This window comes from Cajanus cajan, chromosome 8 (genome assembly GCF_000230855.2).
Source record: "Cajanus cajan strain Asha chromosome 8, NIPB_CcT2T_4, whole genome shotgun sequence".
Lineage (NCBI taxonomy): Eukaryota > Viridiplantae > Streptophyta > Magnoliopsida > Fabales > Fabaceae > Cajanus > Cajanus cajan.
In genome coordinates, this window is record NC_138524.1 from 306,136 (window position 1) to 318,890 (window position 12,755).

General features: G+C 30.8%; 1 protein-coding gene across 1 annotated transcript; it reads left to right on the forward strand.

Annotated features, from left to right (window-relative positions):
* The first annotated feature begins 4,132 nt into the window (after positions 1–4,132).
* On the forward strand, positions 4,133–6,686 carry LOC109798879 (patellin-3). Its single transcript, XM_020359303.3, has 4 exons — positions 4,133–5,505; positions 5,596–5,720; positions 5,810–5,951; positions 6,045–6,686. The coding sequence occupies exons 1-4, from the start codon at positions 4,282–4,284 to the stop codon at positions 6,297–6,299; spliced, it is 1,746 nt and encodes a 581-aa protein (XP_020214892.2). The 5' UTR covers positions 4,133–4,281; the 3' UTR covers positions 6,300–6,686.
* The last annotated feature ends 6,069 nt before the right edge of the window (positions 6,687–12,755 follow it).

Consider the following 12,755-nt stretch of genomic DNA (forward strand, 5'->3'; position numbering starts at 1 on the left):
AAGATTTATTTTTGCTGAGGTGATTTTGTCTTTTCTTAATCTTTGAAAAAATGAAATTAAATTAGGAGTATAAATGACAAATTGAAAGCTATAGTAGTTGAGAGTGTAAGGTTATGTATTGAATATATAGGCGAAGGCGATCGATTTTGTTTTTAGTGGTTCACATGTTGCTGTTAATGTCACACGGCCGGGGGATATGATTAGATTAACAGGTGGCTAAGAAGATGATAAGTAAAGTTTATTATGTTTTTAAAAACAAAATGAAAGTGATTCATTTGATACTAAAAGAAAAGTCAGATACGCATATTGGTTGAACGAATGAAGCCGTGGAAGGTAAACAAGCACATCCGAGGAGAAGAAACTTGGAAATTATAAGGAAAGCGAAAGCAGGAAATATCTCGTTCTATTCGATCATCACTAATTTGAGACTTATCCATTAAAATGTATATACAAAATATAAAATAATGTGGCAATCAAGTTGGACGCTTAATATATGAAATGGGTTGATGCAAGTAAAGGTTTGGAGAAGCACTACTCTCTCTCTCGTCATTCGAAAATAGTTCTAAGCACGTAACCTCTCTGTCTCTCATTATAAAATGTGTTAAAGACGTTTTGGGTTTTGTCTAGAAACTAATAATTGTCTAAATAGAAAGAAAAAATGGAAGGAGAGGAGAAGAGTAGAATAAGACAGCTAGCGAAGGAGAATATGATTATGAGCCAACGAGTTTTGGTTGCTTGAAGGATGAAGAAAGAGAAAGAGCAAAGCTGTGTGCTGTGTGCTGCGTGGGGTCCACCACACCAAAAGACAAGTAAAGTCCCTTGTTTTCTTTTCTTTTTTTGACAGAGACACAATACAAATTTCTTATAATAATTCTTTTTATTGACAAAGTACAAGGGGTGGGTAGATATACCTGTGTGTCCGGTCCGTAAGCTCACGAATTTTATATAACGGGTTTATTTTTTAAAATTTATATGATTATTTGCGGATTTGGCAGATTTAATATGTGGGTTTGTGAGCTAGTCAGTAAACTTTATTAATTAATATTTTTAAATATTAAGACTTTAATATTAAGTTATGTATTTGATTTTTTTAATTATTATAATATTAAAATTATGTTTAATTGGTATGTATTTGTTATTTAAATTAATGATATTTTAATATTTTTATTATTGAAAGCTTGGTACTATCATATAAGTTTTTGTAATTATTTTTACTTTAATATTTTAATATTTAGTATTTTAATTCATTTTAATCGTTGATAAATTTTAGTGCGATGAAATTTAGCTTATAAATAAAAAAGTTTTTTTTCTTCTTCTAATTTTATGTAATTTTATTTTTTAAAAATTTGTTTTTTTTTTGAACCATTATTTAAACCTGTGAACCGGTCTGTTATCCACGAATTTTGGCATGCTGGATACGAACTTGAAAAATAAGTCTATTTATTTTACGGACCGGACTTATCAAATCCGTATAAAACGCGGGTTTTACGGGTTGGGCCTTAAACAGGTCAGATTAGTTGGTGTACCCACCCCTAAATACAACACAGTTAATTTATAATTAAGTTTATAAAGTAAATTGTTAAAATTCATTTTTAATCATGTCTTTAAAAAAAAATGTTTGATGCATTGGCATCGGGTCGGAGATGACAGGGTGTTGAAATTTGAAAGGGAGGATAAGATCCATAAAATATATTCACTCTTTCCGCCACCATTGCTTCCTGTCTTTATATTCTCGTCACAGCTTACTCTCCAGTTCCACTTTTAATTATATAACTATATTAAATATTAAAAATATATTGTTTATAATAATTTTATCAATTCAAATAAACTTAAATTTAATGAATAATATCTATAATCTATTGAAAAAATTATAAAATGTTTTCATAAAAAAATTAAAATAGTTTTGTTGAAAAATAAAATTTAAAAATATTCTCATTCAAAATAATTATCTTAATTCATGTATAGAGATTAAATTCTATTAAATATGTAGTGCAAAATTTTAACCAAAATGAATGATCACTCTTATTTATAATAATTTTTCATATATACTTTTTTTTATAATAAAGGCTATGTACAGTTGTTTTAAATATTGTACTAACAAGGGGTGGAGGGAGGGGAACTTGAAGGGTCACGTTCCCATTTTTTAAAAAATGTATCAAAAATTGTTTTGAGACCTCTTTAAAAATTATAAGTTGATGAATAAAAATTATCATGTTAATTATTTTTATGAAAAGAAAAAATAAAAATATAAAAAAAAATATATATATATAATGCAATATCAAATGAGATTTAAAAAAATACAAATAATAATAAATTATTTATAATATTAAAATATTTATATGTAAGTATTAAAAAAATGAACCTTAATTCAAAGTTTTGGCTCCATCCCTCGTACTAAAATAAAATTATTAAATGAATTTATAAATTTATTAACAAAAATGAAGAAGTGAATTGAAATACATTTTAAAGATGAGAGATTAAATTGATTCAATTAATTAAAGTAAATTTAAATTAAATCTAATAAATAATATAATAAATGAAAAGTATTTTTTTTAGAAATAAAAAGTGTTTGGTTAATTAAGTTTATTTTATTTTTTGTATTTCAGTGATCAATATATGTCTTTTGAAGCAGAAAAACTTGGTGGATAAAAAGTGGTTTTTTAATCTATTTTTAAATAATTTTAAAAATGGTTTGTAAATTGTGAGAAATACTTGTGAATAAGTAAAGTAGTTTTGCAGAGCCCAAAAGAAACATTTATCTATAAACAAGTTCAGAAAGCAATAGTGTAATTAGACGTTAAGAAAAGAAGGGAAAAAAAAAACAAAAGATTGGTTTTGGATTTGGTTTTGCGGCTTTTGTGCAACTTTAGCAATTAGCATGGGTTCTGACTTCTGAGGATGGCTCAAGTCAGTCTCCTTCAACAACTGCTTGGATGTTACGCGAAGCTGGAACTCAGCCATAGGCTTTACAAATTGATAAAGCCGTGCTGAAAATTAGTGATATTTTAAAATGAAAAGGGAGAAAGTTGTAGCTTGCCACAATTTGAACTTTGATTGTATTTTTAAATGATGTTAAAAATAAGACGGCATTGAAACGTTATAAGCAATGTTACTTGCGAATGGAGACAATGGAACGTTTTTGTGACGTTGATATTATGATTATTATTTTAAAAATCAAGTTGTCATTGATTCCCATCCTATCCCACTAAGTTATTCGGGGGGGGTAATTATAGGAATAGTAGATAAAGGAATCATAATTATTTAGCCACATATTAAATTTTTTTGAATAAAATGTTATTAATAATTAAAGTGGAATAATATTAAATTTAATTAAGAAATTGATTTATTAAATTGAAAAATAGCATAAAGTATATTTAGAAATGTTATTGTACCGGAAGGACCCTATCGGTCACGTGGATCGGTCACGTGGACCGGCACGTCATGTCCTATCAGATATTGACACAGCTCAGGTAACATCTCGGCTCGGCCACGTGGATCGGCCATGTGGACCGGCATGCCATATACTATCAGATGATACTGCTCGAATACCACTTTGGTCCGATAGGGGACTAAGAACTGTGCTCTTCCCCTATCGGCTCGGCCAGAAGCCGAGAGAGGACGTTTCGGCCGTTTTGTATCGGCTCGGCCATTAGGTGAACTATTAGAACGACGATTATAATTAGTAAGGATAAGTACATGATTAAGACATAATCAGCCGATTAACATCGTATTACCTAATTTGGTAAATGTCAGAGAAGGTCCACCATGCTCAGGCCCATGTCAGGTATTATAAATAGGTCACACGTAACAAGGTAGGTCACTGTTCATTTTATTACCCTAAAAAATCGTACATATCCTGACTTGAGCGTTGGAGTGCCTTTTGCAGGTACCTCCCCCCTCCGAAAAATCCACCTAAAGCTCTCGTTCGGTCCTCCTACACCCTAAAAGACTACGAGTGTACCCTTAAGCAGGTACGTTATATTAAAAAATAATTTAAAATTGGTATGCAAGGTGGCATAAGATGAAAAGAAAAATAGGGGTTGGTATGGAGTTAGAAGTGAAAAAATGATGGGGTGGGGACCCACAACCACAAGGGAGAAACAAAGTGGTGTATATCTGCTGGCATGACAGACTGGTTTGTAGAATCATACAACAATCAGTCTCTTCTCTTTTAGTTATAGTCTATAGACCCACGCCCACGCCCACCCCTCTTCTCTTCTCTTTCAAATTTCAACTTCAACTTCAACTTCAACTTTTCTTTCTTTTTCTTCCAATCCATCCATGGCCGAGGAACCCCAAAACCCACCTCCAGCCGAACAAGTGCTGCCCGTTGCTGATCCTCTTCCCCCACCTCAACCTCAACCTGAAGAGAAGGCTGCTGAAGCCGAACCTGCAATCATCGAAGAAGCAGAGAAGGCTCATGAAGACAAGATTTCCGTATCGGTTTCCTTCAAGGAGGAGACCAACGTGGTTGCCGACCTTCCTGAAGCACAGAAGAAGGCCCTTGATGAACTCAAGAAGCTTGTTCAAGAAGCGCTTAACAAACATGAGCTAGCTGCTCCCAAGGCCCCCGCCCCAGAACCAGAGAAGAAAAAACCACAAGTGGCAGTGGTACAAGAGAAGAAGGAAATTGAAGTAACAGAAGAAGAGAAGAAGGAAGTACAAGTAACGCTGACGGAAGAGAAGAAGGAAGTACAAGTGACAGAGACAGAAGAGAAGAAGGAAGTGGAAGTAACAGAGGAAAAGAAGGAAGTGGAAGTAACAGAGGAGAAGAAGGAAGTGGAAGTTACAGAGGAGAAGAAGGAAGTGGAAGTTACAGAGGAGAAGAAGGAAGTGGAAGTTACAGAAGAGAAGAAGGAAGTGGAAGTAACAGAGGAGAAGAAGGAAGTGGAAGTTACAGAAGAGAAGAAGGAAGTGGAAGTAACAGAAGAGAAGAAGGAAGTGGAAGGAACAGAGGAGAAGAAGGAAGGAGAAGTAACAGAAGAGAAGAAAGAGGCGGAAGAAGTGGAGATATGGGGAATTCCCCTGCTGGCGGACGAGAGGAGCGATGTGATTCTGCTGAAGTTTCTGAGAGCGAGGGATTTCAAGGTGAAGGATGCATTGACTATGATAAAGAACACGGTGAGGTGGCGGAAGGAATTCGGAATCGACGGTCTTGTGGCGGAGGATCTGGGAAGCGATTGGGACAAGGTGGTGTTCAATCATGGACAGGACAAGCAAGGGCATCCAGTGTGCTACAACGTGTTTGGTGAGTTCGAGAATAAGGAGTTGTACAACAAGACCTTCTCGGACGAGGAGAAGCGGAACAAGTTCATAAGGTGGAGGATTCAGTTGCTGGAGAAGAGCGTGAGAAGCCTTGACTTCTCTCCAACTGCAATCTCAACTATTGTGCAGGTCAACGACCTCAAAAACTCTCCTGGCCTCGGCAAGAGGGATCTCAGGCAGGCCACCAATCAGGCCCTTCAACTGCTTCAGGATAACTACCCTGAGTTTGTAGCCAAGCAGGTCTTTTCTTATTCACTCTTTTTCTCTTTCATTCTATTCATTGCTATTAGCTATTCATTGCTGCTTGCTGCTTGCTGCTTGCTGCTGCAGATATTCATCAATGTTCCCTGGTGGTACCTTGCCTTCTCTCGGATGATCAGTCCTTTCCTCACTCAGAGGACCAAGAGCAAATTTCTATTTGCTGGCCCATCCAAATCTGCTGAAACCCTTTTCAAGTAAGTAATTCTCATTTCCCAAACCCTCCCTTCCATTCTCATATCAATCTTTGGTTGCCACTTGCCACTTGCCACTTGCCACTTTACAGGTATATAGCTCCTGAGCTAGTGCCGCTTCAATACGGAGGACTCAGCAGAGAGGCTGAACAGGAATTCACTGCTGCTGACGCTGTTACGGAGGTTACAATTAAACCCACATCAAAACATGCCGTTGTCTTCCCAGTTTCTGAGGTCACCAACTCTTTTTCCCACCAATCAATTCTTATTATTGTTATTATTATTAGTTTCTGACTTCTGAGACATGTTATTCATCCTGCACTGCAGAAAAGCCATCTAGTTTGGGAAATCAGAGTGGTGGGTTGGGAAGTGAACTACGGAGCTGAATTTGTGCCTAGTGCTGAGGATGGATACACTGTCATAGTGCAGAAGAGCAGGAAAATTGCTTCCACGGATGAGACAGTAATTACGAATGGCTTCAAAATTGGTGAAGCTGGCAAGGTTGTACTCACCATAGATAACCAAACATCCAAGAAGAAGAAACTCCTCTACAGGTCCAAGACCAAAGCCACCGCAGAGTGAGGTACTTGAAGGACAATGTCAAGCTCAAAAATAAATGTGTGACTGTTATATATTCATTAAAAACATTTGTGTAACTTAATTCGGGGGGTGGGGGGACTTGATTCTTTCATACCGGCTTATTTTCTTCATTTCCTATATACATTATTTTGCTTCAAGTCTGCCGTAATTTCGTATTTTGTTTATTTGGTTTTCGAATTGGATAAACCCTTTGCTGCTTCTCAAATGGCCGAAGGAGGGAACACAAATTGGGGCCTCATTTGTACATGAAAATTTTATGTCTTTCTCCTCTGTTTGCATTGTGATACTCTTATGCCTGTAAAGTTCGTTTTAATGTGATCATGTATTCCTTATTCCCGTATATAATTCAAATTACTTCATTGTTTCTCTTGTTTTTTTCTTCAATGCCTTATACTTCACAATTTATTTACTGCTTCCTAGTTTTGCCTGCTTATTCTTCCTTATTAAAACACTATACATACTCATATATACAGAGACGATGAATTATGATAAGTTTTAAATTTTTATACTTAGCACTTTCATAATTTATTCTATATATTAGGTTTTAAATTTTATTTAATTTAATGTTTAATATATTTTCTTAAAATATAAGTAAATAATCCATCAAAGTCGGTCTAGAAATGCAGTGTATGAGTAATTTTAATGAGGTCTTAATTCATAATTCATTGTTACTTATTGCATAAAAAAAATACAAGTAAATCTTAATTATAAGATAATGTATCATATACTTTTCAAAATATAAGTAAATGTAAACTTTAAGATTACGTATCAATAAATATTTAATTCTTCTAAAATTTGATATGCATATTTAATAAAATGACATCACATGATCTAAATGTTGGATTTGTAACATTTGTACTATACAAAGTTATTGATGACAGTAAATGTGAAAAACCTACACTTTTATAGTATTTTTCTTTTTTTGGTGATACTATATATAGTTTATGTCACATGCGAACACGCACAGGGAACATATGGAGTGATAGAAACTTGTGCGTAAGTAGTGAAAGGAATAAAGATTAATCATCAGATTTTATTATAAATGATTAAAATTAAAACAATCATGTGAGATTTTTAAGATTAATTTTTTATCATCCGCATATGAATGTAATGTCTAGATTTACTCTTTTCATTTATATGAAAATAATCTTCCTATTAGATATATATACTCTTTCTTTCTCTCTATATATAGTGGGATGAATTGATATCTAGTGTCAAACTTTTACACTTAGATTACTTATATGAAGTTACTCAAATTAATTGTTCAATTGAAAGTTCTAATAAAGTAAATTTAGTTTATAAAATTTAACGTAAATTAGAAACTAACGATGCTTTATTTTGATGAATATTGTTGAAGTACGAGTTTGTGTAAGCATAGTCTAGGTCTAGTAGTCATATTATCTAATAGTTATTCAATTAGTTAAGGTTAGACATTTGTCAAATAGTTAGTTCGGATTAGATCAATGTTATCACTGATTGCCAACTGGAGATCATTGTATATAATCGTCTAGTTAATTGTACACAACAAATACAGTGAAAATAAAACAAATTCCTCAATTATTGTCTTGATTTCTTTTTCTATTTCTTTCAATTTATTTGATTTTAACATGATATCTAAAGCTGGAAAGGTCCATTGTCATGGTTGTTGATAGTAATCCTTTTGCTTTTATCTCTAAAACTTTGCCACCAATAATATCTTTCTCACCAAATCAGTATCAAACTTGATGAAAAGACTTTTCTCTCGTGGAAGCAACAAATTCAAGGGATATTTCAAAGCCATAAACTTTTAATGCTTTATGGAGAATCCGTTGATACATTTTGTGGAGAATCCGTTCTCAATTATAAAGATTAAGAGCTTAGAAAAGTTAATCCGGATTACATTGCACGGAAACAAGAAGATTTGCCCTTCTTCACATGACTTTTGTTATCTAATTTTAAGTAAATTGGTGGTAGGACTATCACTTGCATCTATTCAAGACAAGTTTAGGAAGTGACACAATTTCTTCCACGCAAAGGCTCTAAATCAATGTCTAAATGACTACAAAGAGTCAAAGTTATCACCAATACACCATATTCGATTGGATATCTAATTTCACTAAGTTATAGATGATGAGAATGAGTAACATCGGTTTTGAACTAAACCAAAGATCTGATGTGATAGATGATGATCATTGTTCATAGTGAGGGTGTCATGAAATGGGCCTCCAAGAAATTTGACGCCATAAAACTACTGAAGAAATATGCATTTTCTCAAGTTTTAAACTGAAGTCCAAGACCGGTAGAACTTGAAGGAAACTCTTTGATGGGGTTATTTTATGGTATTTGTCTGAGAGGATATTTTATGAGTTATTTAATGAGATATTATAATGATGAGATATTGTCCGCTTTGGGCCTTAGCCCTCACGGTTTTGCTTTTGGTCATCACCCAAAAGGCCTCTGTCTTTATATAGAACATTATGGCTTTTATATGAGATATTGTCCGTTTTGGGCCTTAGCCTTCACGGTTTTACTTTTGGTCATCACCCAAAAGGCCTCTCAATCATTGAAGTATGTTTGTATTATATAAGTTATTATTATTTGTCATATTTTATCGATGTGGGACTTGTTTGTATCCCAACACTCTTTTCACTAATAAATGGTCACATTATTTATAGTAGAATTAACCAGAAAATGGAAATATATTAAAATTAATAAATTAATTAACATATAGTCTTGATCACTAATTTTTCAAACAAATTTTAAAATAAAATATGAAATTAGAAAAAGAAGATAGAACTAGCCTTCTTTTAGCAATCCGTTTCCATATCTAAAATTTAAAATATTATACATTCAGACTTTCAATCTCTGATCAACGACTTTTTGGAGAAATAAAAATATAAAAAATATTTTTTTATTTAGATAGGCTATCAAGGTGTTATATATTAACTTTTTTTTAAAAAAAAAGTTATTAAATTAATTGTTCAAATATTAAAATATTGTCATTTCAGTCTTTTATTATTTTTTAAAAATTATTTCATTATAAATGTATAATTATATCGCCAAATTCATCTATATGAACTAAAAGGATAAAATAGTGACACAAAAGGTTAATTTAATTATTTTCAAGAGAATAATTCAATTATCACTAAAAATGTTGAGATATATAAAGATTTTTTTTTTACTTCACATAAAAAGTGTAAATAAATACAAACGATCTAAATTCTAAATAAATGGTGGAGATAAGGAATTTAGGGCTCCTTAATTTTTTAATTTGACTGTTGAATTATTTTACATAAGAAAATTATTAAAAATCTTACTTGATTAATTGTGTTTTGAAAATAAGTTTAAAATCTTAAAATTTCTTGAATGAAAATGACACAATGATAGTAACAACTTAAAATTAAAATAGAGAATTCATAAAATTAAATTAACGAGAGAGAAAATAATTAAGTTGTATTCTCATTTTTTTCTAAACAACTAAATAAGAAAAACAAGCTTTGAAGTATTAAAGAATAAACATTTAAATAAGTTGTATTGTATTTTAATTTTTTGAAAATGAGAATGAAGAGTCCCCGACTTCTGCAACAAAACAATATAAAACAATAGCGGTTGGAACTTGGAATTGACGAAAGACATTATGGGATAGACAAATGATAAGGATTTGAAAACGTTGTACTATAAAAAGACTGATTCCCTGCCACGTTTTGAAATGATTTATTTACAACTGGACTGGAACTTCCTTCGCTTTTCTTTCCAATATTAAAAACTCGAAGGCAGCATTGGAAAGAAGCTGGTTTTATTTTAACAACAGCAAACATAATGATTGCAACCATCTTGCGCACTAAACCCATCATTCAAGCAAAAGAAGAAAGCAGAAAATGTCACCTACCCCAGATACATACTCCACCAACACATTGAAAGCTCAACTAACTCATCCCCTTCTCTTCAATTTTTATAAATTTCCCATTTTATCCCCAGATACCATAAAATTCATGAGACTGTATACATATTCCTTAATAATTTTACCTATCCAGTAACATCTTTAATTCTTAAAAAAAAAAAAAGCATTACATATATATTTTTTAGATATTAAATTAACTCTTCTTAATTATTAAAAAAAATATTACAATGTAATCTTATAAAAGAGATTACCTAAACATTAAAATAATAAAAGGGTTTACAATTTCACAAAATCTCAAAAGATGTTAACGTAATTACTTGTTATAATTAATATCTTGATATTAATATAATAATGAATTATAATATAAATTAATTTTATGTTGATAATATATATAAAAAAATCAGTTAACTCTTTGATTAAAATTAAACTGATTAGTAATCAATTTTGTTTTTAATAAGGTAAAATACATTAAATTCAAATTAAAACAAAATAAAAGTAAAATGCGATGGAGAAGTGATGAGAAGAGTGAGTTGCAAATCATATTTGAAGAATGATATAAGTAACTACTAACTACAAATCTCTTCATAAATTTATATTAGATGTCAATACATGTAAAACATTGATGTTTCTTTGTTAACTACACGGAAGAAGTAACGGATAAAGACTCCATTATTTTTACAGAAAGGTTTAGAGTCTTAAGAATCACAATTTACATTTATGAATGATATAGGTAACCATTAATTAAGAACCTCTTCATGGATTCATATTAGATGTCAATTTAGAGTCTTAAGAACCATATTACATTCGTGAATGATACAGATAATCACTAACTACGAACCTCTTCATTAATTTATATTAGATATCAACACATATAGAGCATGAATGTTTCTTTGTTAACGACATGAAAGAAACATAGGATAAAAACAATTATTTTTATGGAAAGATTGAAGACCTTAAGAATCATGAATTATATTCATTCTCACACCCCAAAATTGATACTAAATGAAGAGTTTAAGTTACTCTTATATCTAAGCACTCAACTGAAAGAAGATTGTTTTGATATGTAAAATAGTTATCCTCATTATCATATCGCTTAAGAATTAAGACCAATAATAAATTATAAAAAAATTTCTCCCTTAATTCACTAAGATGTCATTTTTATGATAAGATTATGATTTGTAATGATAAAATGAATATCAAAATAAATAAAATTTGTATAAATTGCACTAAATGTCATAACAATAAATATATATATGACATAATATATATATATATATATATATATATATATATATATATATATAAGTTTTGTACAACGTAATCATGTGATTTGAGAGTATAAATAATCACGATAAATTTATTATTTATGTAGACTATAACTTTGTACAAGGTTGGATTTAGAATTTTGATCTCTACGTTTACAAATAAATTAATGAAAAAGTTTAAATCTAATTGAACTAATTTTGGAAATTAATAAATTAACTTATTAAATTATAAGTGCTTAAAAAATTAAATGTCAATCTAATTAATAAATATGAAAGATAAAAAAATACATGTTTATATAATTTTTTTATATATAAATGTTTTAATTTTATGGGCAAAAAGTATTTTAAAACAATTATAATTATAATTTTTAAATTAAGTTTGAAATCTAACTCTTTATTGGTTTAAGATCAATATTTTATTAAAAATAAATTATTAAAATAATTACAATAATTAAGATTATAATAAAGAGATAAAAATCAGCAAAATTAGTATGATAAATAAAAAATATCTAATCGTTTTGCACTTCAAAATAGTTAATCTTTAACTCTCAAGACACATCCTTGGTTCACACAAAAGTAGTTGTTATATCTAACATGAAACAACACCAGTGAAATGGCAGCATACGATTGCAGATAACTCCTAAAAAATAGCAATCAAATGGGGACCAACTTCTTTTACACCTTTTTCCTAACTTGGCACTTAAAATCCTATAAATCAACTTTTCTAAAAGTCCTCTGACATATCTTCTTCAAATGCTGATTTTAACTAAACAAAATAAATCATCTTCAAATTAAAACAATTCAAAAGCTGGTTTCAGAAGCTGAATCCTAAAGAATTTGTACAAAGTGAAACAATCACACAAAGTTCTCACACACCTTCACGGAATTGAGACTTGAGAGAAATAGAAAACACATTATTCAGTAACTTGGGAGTGTAAGTCATATACTGATACTTGTATTATGTTTTACCTTCAAAGTACCCTTCACATAACATAAAAGAATCATCAAGGTTGATAAAAGTTGAAATAGATGCATTAGAATTTAACTATCCTCATTATTATCATTGTAATCTTTTTTACTAATAAAAAAAATGTCAACTTAAAAAAACAAGTTGGTAGTTATGACAATTATAATGCATAACTACTTTTATCTGAATTATACTGAACATACACTCGGTTCAAACTAATAATTTTTGTCAAAAGCAGAATACAAGGGTTGCACAGTGACAGCTACTAATGCATTAAAATTCATATCAAATCATGTTGCATAATGAGGATGTGATATCACTATCAG

Bases quoted from the DNA above. Each gene is read 5' to 3' on its own strand.
- LOC109798879 (XM_020359303.3), top strand. From the start codon at position 4,282: ATGGCCGAGGAACCCCAAAACCCACCTCCAGCCGAACAAGTGCTGCCC. The intron at 5,721-5,809 runs GTAAGTAATTCT...GCCACTTTACAG, and splicing joins TCTGCTGAAACCCTTTTCAA to GTATATAGCTCCTGAGCTAG. The intron at 5,952-6,044 runs GTCACCAACTCT...CCTGCACTGCAG, and splicing joins TTGTCTTCCCAGTTTCTGAG to AAAAGCCATCTAGTTTGGGA.